The sequence below is a fragment of the Phalacrocorax carbo genome, chromosome 1 (genome assembly GCF_963921805.1).
Source record: "Phalacrocorax carbo chromosome 1, bPhaCar2.1, whole genome shotgun sequence".
Classification (NCBI taxonomy): domain Eukaryota; kingdom Metazoa; phylum Chordata; class Aves; order Suliformes; family Phalacrocoracidae; genus Phalacrocorax; species Phalacrocorax carbo.
This window is the reverse complement of record NC_087513.1, coordinates 16027635-16050552: the sequence shown is the minus strand read 5'-3', so window position 1 is coordinate 16050552 and position 22918 is coordinate 16027635. Positions and strand designations below refer to the sequence as shown.

Sequence of the window (22918 nt, the reverse complement as noted above, 5' to 3'; positions counted from 1 at the left end):
CTGGAGAGGTCCTTACTGGCATTCACAGGGAAGAGGCCTGATTGTTTTCATCTCTCTAGAAGCTGCCTTCTGTTCTTTCCACAATAGTGGTATCTCCTTGATTGCAAGTTTATTCCAGATATACCTAAGCCAGTTTCTCCCTAGAGGTTCAGTGCTGATGTACTCTGCCTGTTGACTATGTTTAAATAATTTTTGTTTAGAGCTTTGTGGAGCAGCTAGCAAATAAAGCTACCACTCTTTCCCATTTGGTTGAGAGAGAAACGTTTAAGACTTCATTTATTTCCTTTCCACAGGACAAAAATGGTATTTTGAAGTTAGCTACTGTTTGAGGAAGAGGAATGAGGAACTTATCCCTGTTGTTAATAAGAGATGCCCCACAGATGCCCTTGAGCCTATCTACCAGTCCTTCTTAGCTTAAGGCGGCTAACTCACATCAACCTCAGTTAGGTTCTCTTCACTCTTTGAGAAGCTTAAGCAGATACACAACTGAAGTAACTTTATAGACTGTTATCTATTTCTTAAGATATTATACGTTTGTATATAATACTAGCAAATGGGTATAAATAGCCTCTGTAAACGGTATCTATCAAGTATAAATTTAAGCTCATTTTGCAGAAAACCCATGGTAGTTTTGTTGTGTTGTTCTAAACTCCTGCCAGTATTTAATGAGATAATGTACTTTTGTTTATCCCTCAAGATGCTGGAAAGCTGGAACCCAATGCTTCTGCTAACATACAGAACCACATTAGGTTTCCATCCCTATGTATCTCATTCTTACATGGATGAAAACTAGTATACATAGCAAGAAAGTGACTGTCTATATTCAGAAACTTCACTTCTTGGCTACCTCAGCTTCCTCAAGAATTTCCACTCATTTTTCACCTCATGAACATACCCCACTGCTTTCTCTTCCACTTCATTCTGCGTCTACCTCCATGCCCCCCTTTCTTCCCATCCAAGTCTCTTGATTGCCTCAACAGTTTTTCTTCTTTCTCTTCATCTCAGTCCCACCAGATTTTAAGAGAAAAATTAAATATTAACTACTTGCAGCTGTCTGATTGTTCATTCTAGCTCTAGAAAGTATTTTTAACCTCTTCTTGCTAAACTCCTCTACGACTACGATATCTATTATTCTTTGCACATAGCCTAAAACAATGGAGTTCATTATTAACTAGCCTGTAAGTAGCTATGTCATCAGCAGTATGGTATATGTGTATTTTATGTACAGAGCCCACATTGCATATATACATACACGCATAATCACACAGAGATACTAAATTAGTTAGCTCCATAAATTTTAAGAATTGAAATTCAAGAACAATTGATCCTAGCTTACTTATGCCTTTATCCTTTATACACCAATGACAGTACATTAATACATTCACAGCATGTTAACTGGAACAGCTGTTAAATAATAAATGCCTTACTATATTGTTTCAGCAGGTGCTTCAGCAATTAAACTCTGGCTGCTTAATTTCTAGCTCAGTTAGGAAAAATAACTATATCTTATGCCACCAAGTAAAACATTAGGCATTATCCAAAGATAAGAGAAACATCAAAATCAAGATATCCACTGTAGAGTATTGTTGTTCTTTGTGAAGAAATGTGTGTCATCTGCTGGCTTCTCCCTGCTTATCATTGCAAGAGCTCAAAAAGCAGCTTTTAGCAGAATAGTCTAGGAACCTTTGCTGCAGATATCATTGGATATTTTGCCTTAACTGATGTCAGTAGTTCAGCTCTTTTTCCATCCCACCACTGGCTAAAGGCAGTCACTACTACCCCTCGTTCAGATGTAGTTATTTGGGAGCCACAGCACAGGTCAGCTAGACCCAATGAAAATCAACACACCAAAACCTCCCGTATTTCTGTTTTCTTTAAATCAGTGCATCCTCAGGCAGCACAACTCCTAAGTCTATGCAAGGGAAGTAGAGACAACTTACGGGCAGAGGCGTGATCGGAATCAGCCTGCAGTATCAGATGCAACCTGAAACGACGTGCTACAGCTAACTCTGAATATTCGTCATTAACTTGGAGTAATGTTCATGTGCATCATGAAGCAAATCTTCAAAACCACTCAAGAATCAACAACATCACACATTTCAAATTTTAAAATAGCTCTTAGTTAAACAGCCTAAAATTAAGAGAAATCCATATTTGAGAAAAAAGCCTACATTTCATTTGGTCAGTTTCATTTCCTAAACACGAGAATCAACTTTGATTACAGAATGCTATTAAGCTACCAAGCATAAAAAACCAGCTATTATCTGGCTCTTCCACTTGCAAGGTACCTTGACTACCTCAATGTATCCAAACAGTTGTCCAGTTTTAAAGTAGTATCTATAAATATGGTTAAGACTGCAAACATCCCTGTAAAATGTCTGTATTAGCATAGTCCGTTTCATATTTTATATTTTATCAATCAAATTTAAGTGTACTGTAACTCTCCAGTAGTTACTTAGTATTTAAGAAGCAAAGTAAGGACTATCACCTTTCATGGGCTTTCTTGTTTGAGAAATAATTATTTTGACTATTAAAGCTGCCGGACACTTAATAAAATAGTACCTATAGTATACTCCAATATCACCTTGTTCCAGCTTGAATTGTATTCACATGATTTACAACTGGACCATACCATACAATTTGACTCATTATTCTGAATAAGATAACTATTTTATCCCTCCACAACAAGACAAAACACAAGATAATTAATTGCCCATAGAAATTATTTCCCCAATAATTGTGCAAAAATCTCAGGCTTCTATTTAGTTTCCTTTTAAAGGAACATTAAAAATAACTGGGGTTTTTTTCCCTGAGCAAGCATTAGCTTTTCAAACAATCAAACTCTCCTACTGAAATGCAAAAGCTTATCACACATCTGTTACGAAGACTGCATTCATTAAAGTCAGCTATCAGTCACAGTAAAACTTTCCTTAAAACATGCCATGTAATTTGCATAAAGCCCTGCTCACTGTTACTGAGTGCTAGTTAACAAATCATTCCTTTCATTTCATGCTACAGTACCTCATGAAGTATTATAATTATTTAAAACATAAGAATATTGGAAATTCATTACATTTTCTTATTTTGTGCTACAGATGCTATGCACCAATCCTGCAAATGGAAACCTCCGCTTTTCTATACAGTTCCTTGGTAATCCTAACAATCTCCAATAATATTTATAGATTAAAGACCAGGAGCTATCTGACTGAGGTTGTAACTAGCAAAATTATAAGTCTGGACAGACTTACAGCATTATTGAATATAAACTTTATTACATTTACTAAAAATTGTCTGCCGTTGAAAACAGAAAGCATTTCGTAGTTAGATTTTAAACTTAGCATACTGAGACGACTAGAAACAGCTCCCATCTCCCACTCTGCTGACTCTTATGAGTCAGCCATGAGTCTCGTTACATTTAGTGGTGCCTTTTACACCCCACTTTCAGATTCATAATATTTCAAACAAATAAGACTTAGGTTCTGGGCCTCATGCTTCAGGAGAAAAAGCCCTCAAAAATGAAGCCTGAAAGCTATGATACAGCAGAACAATAAGGAAAGGCTAAGAATATTGATTTTTAACAATATGTAATTTGGAGAGATCTGTTACATATAATGGGATGAGATAAATAGCCCTCTGAGCCGGCACGAACCAAGTTAACTTGGAGAATATGCAAATAGGCACCAAGCTAGGCAGGCGTATTCCTAGCAAAACACACCACCATGGCAATGCTGCTTCTAGGACCCAATCAGCCAGCTCTGCACAGCAGAACAACACACCACATACACAAACCAGCTCGGTTTTGAAAAACACAGGGAGATCTCTAGCATGGTTGTATATTTTCTCATGCATAGATGATCACCAAATTGCTGTTTCAGGCTATCTATGAAGAAAGCGAGACAACCCTGCATCAGGTTACATTCAGTTCCTACTTTCAAAGTTCACTTCTGACTGAAATTATTTTCTTTAAAGGAAAAAAGAAAAGCACAGGTTTTTCATAAATTCCACATAAACAAGACAGCTTCATGCAAGTTCTGTGATCTGAAACCTTGGCTACATTTTTCAGTAAACCAGATAACAAATTTGAGGTTAACCTAAGTCAGTCATCTTTAAAAAGAAATCTGACTAATGTCATATTATGTTTTACATGACAATCACCATCAGCATTATGTTTCAACTATTAAGTAGACCAATGAAACATACAACTTTATCTAGCTTACCTGATGCCCGCCTGGTGAATCGGTTTATCACTGGAGCTGAAAGAGAACACATGTCAATTAGATTCTTTTTGCAATAGTCTAACACACTTTAAACTTAACAATGTTATACTTCATTCAAAGCGCGACAACTACAAAAACCTGTTCACCACTATTTTTGTGTCTTTATAGAAGCTCCTGTTAACTTCATACACACACAAGCTTTTAAGCAGCTTTACAAGAAATATGGTAGATAGTAATCAGGAAGCTTTCAAGACCATTTTCAGTTTCTTAAGAGTTACTGTTACTTATTGCTGCTCATGACTGGCTGTGAAACATTTAGATCTGCATTTCCATTATTTATTGAGAGCACAGAAATTGGCATCTTGCAAACAATGACATGAGCATGGATTCAAAAAATATGTAAAAACACTAATGTTACTTTTACAAAATATACCTATTAGAAATCTGGCACCAAAGATGCTCCTCCAGAGAAAAAGACTAATTTGCAATTTCATCTGAAAGATCAACTTTTTCTTTGAATAACCTTTAAAACTCCCTGGGTAAGTCAATAACAATGCCAACCCTTGCCCAAACCCCAGTTTTACAGTGCAAATGACTTCTGTAGTGCCATCCTGACACATCTCCAACTGCGTGCTGCAAACGTTTGGAATCCGACTCTTGTCTTGTTTTCATCTGGGAGAGATCGCAAAATACATCTTAGGGCACACAGTTTTGCCTCTATTTCATTTCCAGGTTTACCAGCTTCTTCAAGAGCTACTAGGGATAAAATAGATAAAGTTTTATGTTTTGCCTTCTAAAGGCAAACCTTTGGTCTGCTTCTAATTAGTACAAAACACTGGTCTTCGACTCTACTTTCACGTGATACATTAACTGCTGGAAAAAACAGTAAGAAGAAAATCCTAATGACCTAATTTCAAACATGGGCAGCAGCTACATTAAAAATGTATGCCCTTACAGTGCTTATTAATATTCAACCTTAAAAATTGATCTTAATGTTTACATGGAATTGAAACTTTTTAAATATTGAACTTTCTTATTTTATGCCACTTAATTTTACATGGGAGTTATGCATCGCTTCTTGAACATCTAAGCCAAAATAAAGAGGGAAAAAAATTGCTAAGAAACCAGGAGAGGCAGTAACAGCTTGAGAGGCAAACTGATTTTTTATTCCTTTGGGGAGAAAAAAACACAGTGCAAAGCTACAATTTCTGAACCACAGTTCCAGATAGTTTGTGCAAGCACATACAGTAGTGACAGGTCCAAGAGGCAAGAAATACACTGGAAAACCCGACTACAGTGGTTCAGAGTGCTAGTCAGAAGCAAAGAAACCTCTGTTGAATAAGCTATCACAAACCCCAAACATACATATAAATAAATGAGAGTAACATAACCAGCAAAGTTATTTTTAAACATGAATTCTAATTCCCCACAACGATTTTTTTTTTATAAAAAGACAAGAAATTTAGACACATCTTTTTATTAGAGCAGACACCATATTTTATGCAACTCCTGTTTTGAAATACAGGGGGCTGTTTCATTTCTCAAAATTACTCATTTTGTCCCTAGGATTACAGGCCAAATTCATTTCAGGACACTAGTCATGACTGCCACCATCAGATGACTGAGCTGTTACCTCCAGTGTGTAAATTAGCAGTTCTCAGCAGATATGGTCATATAAAAAAACATACTTGGAATCTGGCATATTTCTAGTAAGAAAGCATAAAACAGTGCTCTGCTCCCATTGCAAAACTCCCCAAACTCAGGGAGGGTATTTGGTTTTGACTGTCAGTTCTGTACATCATCTGTAGATATGAAGATTTAACTCCTCTAGACAAACTACCTCAGCACATTTTACCAACATCAAAAAAAGAACATCTAACACAAAACTAACATATACCAAGAGACTACTTCTCTTTGAAAGAAGTTACTGGGACTGTCAAAGAGACAAGTCCTTTTCCAGCTACATACTTCTAAATTACCTCTTTTATTTGGCTGCAGGTGTTTATTTTACAATAAATTTTACAAATTATTTACTTTTAAAAAAAAAAAAATAGTAAGAATGTCAGATCCTTGATAAGCAACGATTTTTGAGGTCATGAGAATGATCAGTGTTTGAGCACCAACAGACAAAGCCTTCCTGCCGAGTCCGGGATTTTGTGAAGGTCATCCAAATGCGTTACTGGGAGATTTAGAAGCAGCACCCACAGTTCTTTGTTATGGAGCAAGCTGAACTACTCTTTATTTCTCTTGTAGCAAATCACAATATACTTTTGTTGCCCAGAAAGATGGAAGTGTTAGCTTACAAGAAGGTCTCAGACAATCATCTGTCCTACAGAAATTTAGCTGCTATTTTCATGGCAAAGTAGATGCATGATCAACCAGATCACTATGATGGCTGGCAGGATAAGCACAGTAAGGTGCGCAAAAGAAAATCTAAGAAGCATTTTGCTGGAGCCACAAAAAAATATATTAAATTATCTTTCAAACATGTCGGGAGGTGAAAGTTTTGGCTCAAACAAATGGACAAATTGATGGCAGAAATACTCAACTTAAATGCTCCTCCCGGAGCCACAGAGCATCAGGAGCAGCAGAGAGATTTCCAGGGAAGCAGCACTGTGTGCTCGGCCTGCGCTTACCATCTTCCCTGGATATCTTTTTTTAGCCACTGTCCTTACTGAGTTCTGGGCTAGGCTGACTCTTAGGTTTGGTCCTGATTTACAAGGCTCAGGTGAAAGTGGCACCCAGAGAGTACCACACCAAGAGACAGTCTTGGCATCCAGGTTTAACTCTGAGGGCAGCTTTGAAGTCCCACTCACAGGCCACAGGGATATTGCACTTACATCTATGGGTTCAAGTCCTGAGCTATGTGCATGCACAAGAAGTGGTGCTTAAGTGCTGTGCTCCACGCCCTGCAGCTGCAGCTACTCCCCAACACCCCTGCTCACCACTTTCTTCCCAGCTGTGTCCACAGAAGTTTCTCAGGATTTTCGGTGCCTGCATACAGGCACAGCAGAGAACAGCTGGCTGTTGGGCTCTGTAGGCTGCCCGAGGGCTGCTCCCTACCATGAAAAACCCAGGCAGCCTTGTCAGGGGGCTACCCCATCCCTGAAAACACCCTGCTTCCAAGACTGCTGACACATGCCAGTTTACAGCACCACAATACTCCAGCAAGGGTAAACTCAGGAAGGGCATAAACTTGAGGCAACACCTACATGGCTATTGAAGTTAACTCTACAGCAAAAATACACTTTATCTATAAGGTATAGTGACATTGTGCTGAGAGTTGGTTGCTCAGAAATATTCAGTAAAACAACTTGCTGGAAAAAAACCTGCTTACAGTAACTTACAGATATACCCCTGATTTGTGCAAAATGTAAAAGGAACAAAAAACATAGATTGCAAAACCTTGCAATTACAAAATCCAGGGATTTCTTTTCCCAATAAAGGGTAAACTGGCATGCAGATAAATTCAGAACATGCCTAGCGACATTTGATCTTTTTTATAGTAAGAGAAAGAGCGCTGCACCACAACTGAGTAAGGTACTCCTGTGCACAGAGGTTCTTCTTTAAGTGCACTGTGTCACTCCAATATTAAACATGACTCTTCATGTTCTAGTTTGTCTCAACCAAAACCTATTACAAACTTATAGGGAAAATGAATAAAGGGTGGAAAAAAGAGAAATGTCAGGGTCTGTATCCTGACGAAGTTTTTATTAAATTATAATTTGAAACTGCGCAAGCTATTGATCCTTGCATGACATACTACAGTTGTTTTGTTGCTAGTGCTACATAAAAGATAATTCCACCATCTAAGATATCACCTGCTGGTAACTGAAATTCATGTTTGTAAATCCTTGCTTAGAAAGAAGTACAGTTTTAAAAATATTTTGGCAATACAGATCAAGTAAATAAACAGAAATAATTGAGAAATCATCATGAGAGGCTGGAGTGCTTTAATGTATCTATTCACCAAGAATATAGGCTGTAAAAACAACATCAAACTATATGAAGCACACACTAGAAATTTTTCCATCACTCAACAACTGTCTAACCATTGCTCCTTTCCCCACTGTACTTTACCTCTCATAGTGCTTCTTCTGAGGCATTAGGCAGTCATCACAACAGCCATGTGAAACAGACCATACAAGCAGCATAATTTTGTAAGTAGAGGAGGAAATGGGGGTCTACAGGGCTGTTTGCAGAGCACCAAGACTAAGAAGGTAATGCTAAGGAAGGAACCCTAGCTGGGCATCCTCTGCACAGTTAACTTGTTCTGATAGCTTGAACTGTCCCTTTTTGCAGACTCCCAACTTATGTGCTCAAAGTCAAGTTTGCTTGAGAAACCGTCAGAGATTCTTGTGCCATTAATGTCACTTGGAATAAGAAGCTAAACACATTGCAGACGTTAGACATGCAGCCTTCCTAAGAAGTCAGGGACTGTCAGCCTGGGATTTAACAAGAGGTTCTGCTTATCAGGGGCTGCTAAGGTCATGCTCAAGCATGCTCTGACAACCAGACCGGTAAACTGGTGCCTTCTGCAGGTCTGCAAACCCTGGGCCGTGGTGCAGAGCGCATGGGGACCCCCATGTGTGCCCAAGCCAGGGTGCACGGACCCGGCTCCCTGCAGCCACTCCAGTAGACAGAGGCCAACAGGAGGTTGCTCAAGCCACGTTTATGACAACTCAAGGTAATGCTCTTTTAGAGCAAAATACACAAAGCTAAAATGCCTGCTCTGAGTGACAAGGGCTGGCAGGAGATTAGTGATTAATCTTCAGTATTAGTAAAAATTAGAACACTTTCTACAATCCCCACTTCCAATTAGCCACTGCAATTTCTTCACAGGGCAAAAAAATACAAACCTTAAACACACAAACAAGCAAAAAACCCTTAAATTCAGCCATTACACATCTAAGCCCCTCAAATTTGGCAGCCCACAGCACAAAAAAACCCCAGCTCTATTTACAAAGCAGGAATATTGCTAATATATAGTAAAGGGTAGATACAAACAGAAATATCTGCACCAGTGTCCTTTGGGTGGAAGACTCAAACAGCCCAAGTGAGGTTATGAAAAAAGTTATAGCCAAATCATACATTTTTTCCTATCATAAGAGAGCAAAACAGTGTTAAAACTCTCAAGGAGCTCACTGAGGTCAGTGGGTTAAACATAGCCCAAATTTCAACAAGAAACTGAGAACCTGCTCTCGTACAGCCTAACTCTAGTGATTTCAGAAGAGTTATTTCTGGTTTATGCACATTTTTCCATGACATATCTCAAAGTTCTAGGCGACATTTCAACTGATTAACATCGTGGGCACTACGGGCTCCACGTTTTCAGTTCCAGGCTCACCTATTTCTCAGAGGTCCAGCAATTTTCAGAAATACTTTGAATTGTGCCTATACTAATGACGTTCCTATATTATGCAAATTAACATTAGCCTGTCTTCTTTCATAAATAATTAGATAAAATGAACTAATCAGAACAAGGGAAAAAACCTAAATGAATGCCTTTCTAAAATGCATGCTTTAGTCAGACTTATGTTTTTACGTCCCAAATAGATGAAATATACTTAATTCCCCATTACCCAGGACAATGACAGACTGGGACACCATGGATAATAATAATAGTAATAATTTGGAGCCCCTCTAATTTCCCCCCATCACAGGAAACCTTCACTTTAGTTCAGGATTATGCCAGGCAGAATGATTATTTCTGAGCATTCCCAGGTTGAAACAGACATAAGATAATACAATTATGTTAATGTACCTTCAGACTAAGAAGGCTTCATGAAATCTCAAGCACAGCAGGACAAGCACCACTACTGCCACTACCCTGTCTGCACTCACCCATGGGAGTCACCCACAGCCAATCTCAGCAGGGGCCTGCCTGTCCCTTCCAGCACTGCAGTCAGTTCAACGTGGCTGGTGCTCAGCCTAGGCTAAGAAAACAGTGTTCCCAGAACTAACTCCAGCCAGACACCTCTGCACACTGAGTTCTGCAGGCACATCTCAGGGGCATCCGAGCTGCCCCCGCACAGGGACAGCACTGGAGCTGGCTCTAAAAGCAGTTCAGCTGCACTTGTGCAGCACTACCAGCACGGGTAGCAATGGCCACAGCCACAATAGCACAGACTATACACAACAGGTAGTTTACCAGCAGAGAATTAACACCTGATTTTATTTATCGGTATCATACCCGAGGTCAAAGTACATGGTCTTTTCTTGCTTAGAATCTCTAAATATTAAATATTACTAGAATACAGATTTCAGAAGATAAAAACAAGCTGTTAAATTATATAAGTTATGTAATTAAACTGTACAATACAGATCTTAATATTTCTTTAAAAATCTGTTACAGTTGGAATAACTTTAGAAATGGTTCGCTTTACTCTAAAGAGCTATTCTTCCTTCCAGTTATCAGGCTGTGGCTGGTACATTAACTGACAGTTTGAAGAAATTACTCTGACAAAGGAGGGAGTTGTCAGGTCTATGGAGAATGGTTCTCGTCTTTTCTCTGTGAAAGACACTGATGACTGAGGAATGAGGAGAGGGTATGAGGCCAGGGAATGCACAACTATTATTCAGAAGACAAACAGCCCTTGCAATATAGTAGTTAGTAGCACAGCTTTCTAAATCAGTGTGTTTCAGTTTCTGGAAATTTAACAGCAACAGTAATGTTTTAATGATTAAATACGCAAGACCTATTTTATTGTTTCCCTCACCAAATAAGTCAATCTCAAAAGATCATTTTTTTATTAAAAGCAAAATTCAAGAACAGCACAGACTGGACCTTTACAGAGGGAGAAAGGGTAACTCACAGCCACAGGGGTGCACACTGTAACAGTCAGCCAAAGAACTTGAAAGGCTAGACAGCATCATTGCGGCTGAATTACCCAATAAACAAACTTTAACATTCCAGGAGAATCTGAAGTCCACTCCAACATACTGATTTTCCTTGGGGAGGAAAACCCACAGCTCCTCAAAGGGTAGGATGTGCACGCAGAGGGATTTGGAAGGGTGCGTTGCTGGAAGGTGTTGCAAGCACAGGTTCTTAGGAAGACGGTGCTCCCTAAGGAGTCACGGCTGCTATGCACCCAAGGAGGCAGAACGCATACATATACATGCATTCATATACACAGGCAGAGTGCAGGCAGTGAGACATGAAGTAAATGGATGCTTTCAGGGAGTTCCATAGACAGGCACTGAGAAGCCCAAGGTGAGGAAGAAATGATGCTACAGTGGTAGTATTTAGTGCTACTGGGAATAAAGTGAGAGATAATAATTTGGTTACTGTAAGAAAAGTAGATTTGGTGAGAGAAAATAGCTACACCACATGGGATGCCCTAAGATTTTATTTTTTTCATTAAAATTATACGTACAGATTTTAAAGCCATCTATACCACAACAAATACGTACATATTTATTTCTATCTCTGAAGACATCCACACATCTGTAAAAGAATAAAAATATACAGAAACCAGAATATCTTGTTATCCCCATTTTTATAATATGCAACAAACAAAACTAAATTCATTTTGTAGTCCTAAATACAGTTAGTCAAAAACTAATTTTGAGGGGGTTTTTTTTTTGCTCTACAGATTACTTCTCATTTTTCAGTCTGGAAAATGAGTTCCATTTCACTGTAGAATAGTTTCTCAAGAAAGCTGGGAAAGCTTTACAGCCACAATAATTTGAAAAGTACACCAGATAATTGCCTTGAGCTCCTTGCGATTTAGCTCTCGAGCTCATATTTCCAGAGTTGTGTGCTTGTACCCTAGGACTGCCCCTTTCCAAACCCAACATCACACACTTCCAAAGGCTGCACAGGATTCTGTGGTCTCTTAGGGTAACCTTCAAAGAAAGCTGAAATGAAGAATCGCAGCAACTTATTTTATTCTTACAAATACATAAACTATCCCCCAAAAAAAGGACTGCCAAAAACAGCATGGAAGAAAGCTGCTGCTCTTTGTGGAATTAAATCCACATACTAACATGTATCTCCCAGGGGATACACATGAGCTGCTGCTTCAAACCAAAACCAAAGAGCAAACTCTTCTACCTCACCTCTCTCGGCCAACTACACAGAAACAAGCCATAAGTTATTTTTTCAAAGCCCAAAAGCTTGACTTGATAACTTGCATCAAAAAGCTCAGTAAAATTTTTGGCAAATGAATTCATTGATTATTAACATGTCACCACAAGAACATGAATTAAGTATGCGGATAATACCTCAGGTTTTGCTTTGCTGAAGATGAAAACTGTGTGTATCCATTTAAACACATCACTATGGTATCAGGAAAACAGCAATGTTATAAATGGAGTCCCTGAAAACATTTAATAAACAGAGTCTAATAAACTATTTCAGGACTTTTACATTATTTCCAGGTTATAATTAGTGCTGATGCTAAATACATTTGTTTTTAAAATGCTACTACAGAGCAGCACACTTCCATGGTCATGTTTTGACATTCACATACAGCCAGTCATTGTGCCATAAGTTGGCTGGTTATTTAACCTGTCATAACACAAATCTCGAAAGAGAGGCAAAGAAATCTTTCCCATTTTATCAGTTAAGAGATTTCAGCTCTTCTGAATAATTGATGATGCATGTAATTACTAACACAGAAAATAAAAAGATGAAATGCCTGTCTGATGTATTAGACCAATGACCCAATGCAGTGAAACGGGCTGCCACAGTCCATTAAAGGGAAAGAAATGCTGCTCTTGGACAGCGTATTTACTTTTCTCACCCAAGCAGCTTGTCTGAGATTTGGGCTTTTTAAAAATTTTTAAATCTATCATTTCTTTCAGGTTAATATTTATGTTCTGACATGAGATGTTAAGTGAAGACATTGCTGTATGTAATTTTTTTACCTGAAAGATGCATTCAGTTATACAGTGCCTCACGCTACATGTAGCACATTTCTCCTTACAAATTCATCCTCGTCACTGCTTGTGACCAGTACACTTAGTCATTACCTCATTAAAAGTAATTTGTAATCTAAATAAGAAAAAAAAATCATTCACAGCAATATTTCTAATCCTCACTTATACCAGCATCTGCAACAAGTTAATCTGTGCTAGAATTTGGCTAGGCACAAGCTGAAGACATGTACCTGTGCAGAAGCGCTGGCCTGGAGTCCTTGCTGCCCTCAATGCCAGGTTACTCAGTACATATGATGAAAACTAGTGGTGTGCATATGAGAAGATTTCTACCCACCAGAGACAGTATCTTTCTAAAACAAAAAGGAAGTATGAAATTAAGCCTAAAAATACCAATGGAACGAATGTATGAGGGAAGTCATTCTTCCTGGGACATGCCCTGGGCTATGAAAACTCAGGCCTTCCCACAGAGCCAGAATGCAAAACCTGCAGCACTGCTTTAGCTTGATCACCACCTATAGATCCCGTTATTCTTTCACCCTCTTGTTTTGTACAATTTACCAAACTGCTTATTTCTGCCTAGCAGAGTGGGCTGGGGCTTTTTAGTTTGTTTTTTTAACATGATCACTATACCCCAATACCACTTGCAGTAACGTCCCTCTTTGCTAAGCAATTTAATACCATCTCCAAGGAATATTCTGCTATAGCCATAGCGAAGTTTACAATTACTACTAAACCCCATCTGATACAAAATATCAGTAATGCTTTTCTCTTCTTACCATCTGCAAATGGTGTTTTTCCACTTGAAATTTCATAAGTTATTTTAAGAATATTATGGTTATTTGCTTTCTAACACTGCAGCGTAGGCGCTTAGATCCAATTTCATGTTCTTTTCTGCTTTCTAATTTTGCTGCCTGAAGCATATTTACTAATGTATGCATGTCCCTAGTCAGAACAGGAGAAAAAGTGGCCATTCTGCCAAAGCTGTACCAGAAATGCCCAGAACAGCTGGGTGGTGCCGCTCATCTGTAGAACTATCAAATTGACATTTTATACGTCATCAGGCTTCAGGATTACCATCTCATAAGATGAAGAATAATTTGCACCTGTCCTTGAATCAGTATTTCTGTCAAACTGTGAGCTAGACCATCCAAGATTTTACAAAAGCGACTTGTTCGCCTGAATTTGTCATAGTCAACAGCTTCCCTTAACTATTATACAACTGTGCTGTAGGCTCTTTTTTTACTTTTCCACAGAATTTTGGCCTCCGTTTTTTGTGTCTTGACAGTACCTGCAAGTTACGTTTATTACAAAGAAATAGCATTGTAATCTCGCTGATGGTGGTGGGTTGGAGAAGACGTCATGGCTGTCAGTATGCTTCTCCGAGGGAGTACACCTTTGTGTGGAGTTTATAATTATCTCATGTATTTTAGACGGTTTAACAACTGTGAACATAACTGCTTTCTCCCATACACATTCATACTACCCATGTTTAATCCAAAGCCTCAAACCCTTTAAGACTCAGGCTTTCCTACTACTATTCATGTTTTTGTCACTTTGCCTTTAGGTTATTACAACAGATCCTACATGGGCAAACACCATTAAAACTTTCTGAATTTAAGATTTTACACCAAGTCTCTGCCTGCTTCCTAGGACTACCTTGGCAGAAACCTGTGCTACAAAGTACCTTGATGAAGAAGTATATGAATATGTACTATCTACAACCTGCAATGCCTGCTTAATCACTTCCTGGTGGAATTTAAGATTTTGGACTTAACATGTATTTTAAAGCTTGCATATTTTAAGAACATTACACACTTAAAAGAGAGTTTCTCTTGCATTCAGGATAATTCATTCTGAGTTGGTCTGAACTAAAATAGACAATTTTTTTAGCTTTCAGATCATGAGGCAAAGCACATTTTCCCACTTGGTTTTACATAAAGGCTGAGAGATGTACCACATCAGAAAGCACAGCAACTCTAAAAGGAAAAAAAAAAATACCCCAAACCCCTAGTGTTATTGCTTCAATATAATGAGAAGAATGGCACTGAGACTGTTTCAGGAGGGAAAAAAAGAGTATATATATATAAGCATCTAAATAGAAGAGTCATGACCAAAAAGAGAAGCACTTGATGTTATTCTGTCCTCACTCCCACCAGATAAAAGAAGCTTGCTGGTGATACCAATGGCAGGGTGGTGCTCCCTGACTCCAGCATGCTGACTGACAAAATACCTAACACTGTTCACAGGCAGAGCGTATCACCCATTTCCTGGTCAGACATCTCACTGGTTTAACAAGCCTACAAACAACATACTTCCCACCACTAGACAAAGTGTCCGTTGTCTGGCAGCCAACAAAACCAGCTAGTGAAACAACAAAACAGAAAAGTCCCAGTGTCCTCCCACCAGCTAGGAACACATCTGCTGTAGTCACTTAACTTGGTAGCTGACACCTTCCCCAAGCTCAGGTCCCACAGGTCAAGTGTAGTTTCTGAGAACAGGTTTGGTATATTTCTGGGGTTTGTTTTTCTGCTTCTAGTAAATCCTTGTACTCTTAGGCTGCAGGCCTGGATAGCACCAGCAACATAAAAGCCTGGGCTAACAGAAACTACAGGGTTGAGATTTCAGAGGTTGAGCCAAAAGTTGAAAAGGAAGGAAAAAAAAAATTGTACTGTTCACTTTTCATGTATGTGCAATGCTAAATTACTGCAGGCAGCTGTCAGGGATTATGGTGAAGCTGTTAGCCAAAGCACCCTTCATGATTTGGCCTTTCCAGTTCTTAGGGGCAAGTGAATGAAGCACAGTTTGTGCTGGTAGCTGCACTCACTTCCACACAGGCCTTGGGTACCCTTACAATATCCGCTCTCAATTACTCTTACAAACATGCAGGACAGCATGCAAACATGACTCCAGGGAGAAGGTGGGATACAGATTCACCTTTAATAGTACAAGACTCTGCCTCCCTTTCAGACAGTCAAACCACCCTCAACATCCAGACTACTGGTGATGCACTAACTATGGAGACCCCAGGTGTGATTCAGGCTGACCATCATGAATGGCTTTATGAGTCAAGGAATGGGGTAGAGAAGGCCACCAAAGAATCCTTGGTGACAGCGATACCTAAGTGGCTCCACAAATCTTCACAGGCTTAATCCTGAATTAGCTACACACTCACCTGCCGACATGGCACCAGCAATGCAGGTGCTACTGAAGACATCGCGAAACCTGCCAGACCAACTGAAGGACTGCAGACAGCAGCAAAAATCCATCAACAATGAGCTCCGCGACTTGCAACAAAACAAATTGTTCTCCCTGTTGATAAAGAACCACACAAACACAGATCCATGCTGCTGCATGTTACTGTCCCAGTGCCAAGACACAAATGACAGCAAACAGACACATCATCCTGTCACCAATGCCAAAAGAGCTGCAGAAATTCAGGTAAGCAAAGTCCCTTATCTAATGTGTTTCCATTACCCAGAAGGATATTGACTGAGGATCTTACAAATGGTACCTCCTGAATTGTAGAGCTGGCTGTTATTTTCCCCTGAACTAGGCAGGCAACGAATGGTGACAATTTGGGATGACCACTTTCCGAGTGACCAGGCAGCACTCTTCCTTGTACCCGTTGCCTCGTGACAGCTACCAAACAAAGGGCAAACAGAACATCGGCCTCACCTCCATGATCGCTACCATCCTGATCCTGAAATTCTCCCTTGAATGGCTAACTCTCAGTTTTGGAACATGATACCCCGTCATCAGCTATCCCTCTTCTCACAAATGTAGGCATGCTGAACAAGTTGCACCTCACAGCATAATATGTAGGACAGCACAGTTTCAGTGTTGATACAACTGTGCCAGCATTTGCACAACCACGAACACACACCTGCTGCTGCATGTTACTGTCCCAGTGCCAAGACACAAAAGACAGCAAATAACATAGCATATATATGGTATAATGCCTTTGTTTAGGTTCTTTTTCCAGGCCTGTACTCATATCAAACTGTTTTTCTCTTCCATGGTAATAACTCAGAACTTCCCCAGAACATGCCAAGATTGTAGCCCTGACTACACAGAATACATAGAGAATGGAGAACTCTGTTGCTTAACTTGGTGTGGAGATTTTTGTGCCCCAAAGGCAAAATTTGTGCATAATGAAACCAGATGTCATTTGAGCCCCTTTGTAGATCTAGTCTTTATTCTCAAACTGCCTCTTACTGAGTCAGTACCTGTGCCTTGATTATGTAGCCCTTGAAACCAAGTAACTCATTTCTCAAGAGAACAGAGAGGTCAAAGAGATCCCACAATGTGAACAGACCTTATAGACAGGTAAAGAAGAAATGTCTTTTCCGTCCTCAACCAACCGACTTGTGCAAAAGAGGCGAGGGTGGCAAAGGAAGCTGCAGATACCAATTTATTCCAATATCTTCTGATGCATTAGGGTGAAACAGATTGCTGGTAGCACCTGAACAATGCCCTTCAAGAAAAGGGGTGGTCAAAGTACAAATACAAATATCTACCTGCTGTCATTTGTTTTCTTCTTACACTGCAGCAGCACTAAAAGCATTCTGTGAGATGATGTAAAACTAAATCCCATTATGTCTTATGACCCCATTACTTGTGGATCACATTCAGAAATGTCTGAGTAGCGAGTAGTGGATTTTTCAGTGCTCAATAGTTTGGGTAGCATTTGAAAAGTTGCATCTGTTGTAAGTAAACTTCGGCATCGCTTTTGCTCCCATTTGATTCTGCTCCTGGCTAACAAAGCTTGAGAATGTTGTCCTGACTTCCTTCTGTAACTATCTGCGACATTCCTACCAAGGGCCAACTTTCCATGACTCTTGATAACAAAACTCTCCAACAGGCTGATTAGTCATCAGGCAATGAAATAACTCCTGGCATCAAATAATGGTCTCCCACCAGAGGGCTTTAAAAAACCAACAACAAAAAAACCTGAAAAAACAAACTTACTGCACTCCCAGTTTGGACTTCCTAGCAAAATTATATTTGATAATTACACCATTACCCAGACTACAGCTAAGACCAATTGTAATAAATGTATGTGGTCATGACCCAAAGAGCCCTTCCCTCTAGATCCATCCAAGAAGTCTGACACACATTTTTTTCATGCCATCTATTTACTGTTACCTACATGGGCAGATAATTTGAGATTCAGGTGCTGAACATGGAAGTATACAGAGACAGAATAAAGGCAGACCAACAAATGCGGCTGGAGATCTGGAGTCTTGCTCTGACTCTACTTTGGGGACGTGGCAGAAACTCTTTGCTCTGTGTCTGGTGTCCTCTCCCAACGTCCACTGCCTTTCAAGAAATTCTACTTCTTTTAGAGCAGGTAAACAGTAAAGGTCAAGACTCTGCATCAGAAAAGGAAAGACAAAAACTAAGGGATGAGTTTACTTGACTTGTACATGTCAGACTAGCAACCCACACCCCTGAAAAAATGCCCTGTTCCCCAGGCCATGACATATTCCAAGGGCAAGCACTGAAAGCCCTTCTCTTGAAGTCAAGTCAATGTGCAAGCAAGCATGATAAAAAACAGTTAAGATGCCTGACTCCAACCTAGTGATTTGTATACTAAAGTGCCCACAAAGACGACAGACTAGAGTTTATTTTTCAACTTACTGGAATAGGCATGCTTTACATTATACCCTCAGTAGAAAAAAAATAAAATCCATTTCTGTAAAACACTTGTAAATCTCTAGCATTGCTTCCTTGTTTCTCAACAAAAAAAAAATCCTTCATAAAGTTTCTGAAATTAAAGGATACTCAGCTTCAGAAATTCAGGATAAACAATATTTTAAATTTATATTCCCAGTATCTGCATTAGGGTACTAGAAGTGAACATGAGGAGTACTACTGCTACTTTTTCTTTTTGAAATTATTTTGGACAAGAAAAAATAATTGAATTCTACTTTTTGTCCTACTAGTGGAGGGTGTTTTTTTTTTTATTTCAACAAGGACAACTTTGTTTTTAAAAACACCAACACAAGACAAATTTATTTGCCCTTTATAGGCTGGGTCTATATTTGACCTTCATGTTAACTGTGACCAGAAGAGCATATTGTTTAATGCAGGATTCTGTAATGATTATATGGCAGGAGTCCATATTAATAACTACTAACTCTTTTTGTATAAACAATTTGGTAAATGACAGTATGCATTAGGAATATCAAGCAACACAATCTCTTCAGTGTGCAAACAAGACAGTTCTGCATTTGCTTTGTGTGAGGTTGTGCTTGTGGTGATCTGCTCCAGCTGAGAAGGACTGGATATTGGGGGTGCAGCTACCCAAGGCCACCTCTAGCACTTTCCACTCCCTGCAACAGCTGATCCCTTTTTCGGGCAGCTGCTGGCTGGGCAATCAGCTTTGCCTTTCCCTGCTCCCTCCCCCTCGCTCAGGCTCATACAGAGTTTCCATCCCCAGCCTGCCCTGTAGCTCTGCCCCCACACTCCCCTAAACAAGTTCACATCCATTTGGGAAAATGCTCTTTTCGTTAGCGCACAATGTTATCACTATTACTAACTTTGCTAGTATTCTCCTATCATAAAATCTGGAAGATGGCAAGCTGGCCCAGATCTGTGTCAGACAAAGGCAAAATTCACTCCAGCTTTCTCAATTTTGATCCTCCTTTTATAGGCAACCTTTCTAGCCTAAACAGGCTATATAGGTTTCCTCTGTTTACAAAAGCTTTGCTGATTATTCAGGTAAACTTTCACTGAAGTGTGCAAGAAAAATCCATTATTTTCTATATCTGGCCAGAAAAAAATGATGCACCAGACAAAAATTTCTTAAATTCTAGCATCAGCTGGGCCCCTGGACTCTAGATACTAGAGTTTTTTTGAAGTACTGCAGGCAAACAATGCTACATGAACCCCTCACAACCCTTCACACACATATTACTACAAGGTCCGTGAAAGATGGGGGTGGCAAGTATTCCATTTTACCAAGTTACAGCATGTGTGCTCGGGCATACAGTGCAAACTACTCAAAGCCAGTCTGTGACACATGTGGAGATTTAACCCAATTTGACTTAACTCTCAGAGCCCTATTTTTAATTGCTGGATCATTCTTCTTTCTTAAAGGATGATTATCAAGGGATGAGATTAGAAAAGACCAAACCTTAGCCTTCAGTCCAAATTCCTTTGTCTTGTGGATTTCATTCAGACCCACAGAGAATTTAATTAAAGTTTTTTCGCACAATTTTTAAATCTCTCTTATGACTGGTAGGATATGAGAAAAGTTGTCCTCAGTTACTCTACTGGACCATTACACTCATTTTAAAATGTATTTGTCACTAACTTGACAAACCATAAAAGCTTCACGAGGCCAGCCTATAAAAAGAGACATGTATGTATTTTCTAAAGCATATAGTTTCACATGCCCTGTAAGTGTTCCTGTATCATGGCCTTAAAATTTCTAGAAGTATTACAGGTGAACACTATACAATTTTACAGACGAGCCACTATTTCCAATTCACATGCCTCTCATTTTCTTCACAGCTCCAGAGCCAAATTCTCCTTTTTACTATTAAAACAAGAGGTTGCTTAGAAATGAAGCCACATGCATAAAACATGTAGGATTTGACCAACAGAAAACAGCAGTCAAATAATAATGATACATATTATTTTAGAAATCAAAACTACTGATCACCAAATGGAAATTTTTAAAACTGAGAACTAGATTAAACTTCCTTTCAGTAGAAACAGAAGAAAGTGACAGTTTTATATCCAGTGGCGAGCTTCATCTGACAGTCTAACTGGAATTCGTGTGACTTTCCAATTACAGACTATGAAACTTCTATCTTCTCTCCACTCCCTAAAGTGCAATCAGTTATATGCATTTGATTCCTCACTCTATAACCACAGAAACCAAATGTCAAACACAAACTACACTAAAGGAAGTTATCTTAGCTGTTGAATTGCTAATACAAAATTTGCACAATAAAAAGTATGAGGCTACTTTTATAGAGAAAAACTTTACTACCCAAAATGTACTTCACTAAAAACACTAACATTGAGGCAAAAGCTAAATTCATCCCTTCACCTAAAAAAAAGGGTAGTTCTACAGCTCTATAAACCGTTCTGTTCTGGAATGCAGAACACAAGTTAACAGTATCAGTTCCTAGCCAGAAGTAAATATAAAGTAGAGTTTCCGGAATGAATGAGTAGATCTTCTTGGCTCTGCCTTTACATTTTTAAAACAGCACATGTGTTTATATTCTGACCTTTGTGCTTTATCCAAATGAAAACAAATTTAAAAATTCAAAGAAATACTTTTCAGCAATAACCAGACTCCTGTTACTTTCTGAGTGTCAGTTACAGTAACAGGTAACTGCAGTAAGTGTAATACCAATTATATTTCTTTTCTTGATATTTAGGAGGAAAGAGTGTACTTCCACAGAACCTGACCTGTCAACTTTAAATTAGTTTCAGCACAAACCATTTAAACACTGGAAACAAGCAAGACTAATTTCATTTTGCAAATGACATACCAATTCTTAACAAAAAAAAAAAAAGGCCATTAGTAAGGGCTACTTCGTGTTCTTTTGCTATTAATTGCTGTCAGCAATAACTACCTCACTTCCAGAAAACTGCTTCCTCCTTCATTTCTTTCACCTTGGTTCATGGCAAACTTTATACCACTATGTTATCCACCTGTTTGTTCCCCGTACTAGCTTCTGAACTTGCTGAGCAATTTCAATTATATTTAACAACGAAGAAAGTCTCAAAGCAAAAAAGTCCCTGCTAATTTGTGAAAATTAGCAGCTGACACCAAACTGACTCCACCATGAAGAAAAGGTCACATAAATTCAGTACTGGTCTGCCTCATTTGGCCTGTCAGCCAGCCAATCAGCACCAGGCAGCTCTGACCATCAGCACTGGATGGCTCTGAAGCACAGGCACTCAGGAGCTGCCCCTATCTGAACGCTGTAACGTACCTTCAGTAATGTGCTCCCCAAATAAAACTAAATGTTGCAAGGGTATGACACACACTCTAAGTCATACACCAACTAGCTCTGTCAGGCCGTAAAACATGTTTTGTTTTACCCCAACTGAACACGTACCAACCATGTGGAGTGCTGGGATAACTTCACACTACAATTTTTACGCTATGTCTTAAAGAAACAACAGAGATATGTGCCGGTTTGTATGTTCAGTGCTGTGTGGTCAGGTCTATTAGTTCTTCACAAGCAACCGATAACAGAAAACTCTAGGCATGCAAGAAGAACAAAAATAATTTTGCTTGACTGTTGAATTTCCCCACCCCAGTGGGCCAATGCCCTGGCAGTGCCCAGCCTACCAGCAGGGGCCTCCAGCACTGCACTGCCTGCCAGGACAGCTCCTGCCCTGGGCAAGGACGACCACGGACCAGCTCTCCAGAAAGTGACCCTGGATTTGCCACCTCTGAGCCAGAGAGATAACAAACAGCCTGTTTTATTACGAACAAGTGATAACAGGCTCCTTAACCTGCAGGATGTAAAGACATTTCTTTTTGGAGCTCATTCACATGCTTTGTTTTGATTCAGATCCTACGGTGGCAGAACTGTTCCAGAATTAGACGCAAAAGCATTTTTCTAACAAAAAATTATGTTCCAGTAAGCACCCAATGAGACACAGGCTTATACCAAGATCACTACAATGATCTCGATCCAAGAGAACTTGCCGCTTCTTTCAAAAGGCCGATACATGCACCTTATTTCAAATCACTCCCAGATTGTCTTCCATTACCAGCTGTTTCAGCTATCAAGACAGAGTGTGTCATGTTAGAATTGTAACTATCAGCCTGCCTCCTTTCAAAT

The 22918-nt window shown here is 39.4% G+C and overlaps 1 protein-coding gene across 1 annotated transcript in view; it reads right to left on the bottom strand.

Moving 5' to 3' along the window:
• Positions 1-22918, bottom strand: part of PRKAR2B (protein kinase cAMP-dependent type II regulatory subunit beta) — a 94536-nt gene that overhangs the window by 59372 nt on the left and 12246 nt on the right. Inside the window, exon 2 of the mRNA XM_064444926.1 lies at positions 4218-4253. Coding sequence (XP_064300996.1) covers positions 4218-4253 — 36 coding nt within the window. The remainder of the gene's footprint in view (positions 1-4217; positions 4254-22918) is intronic.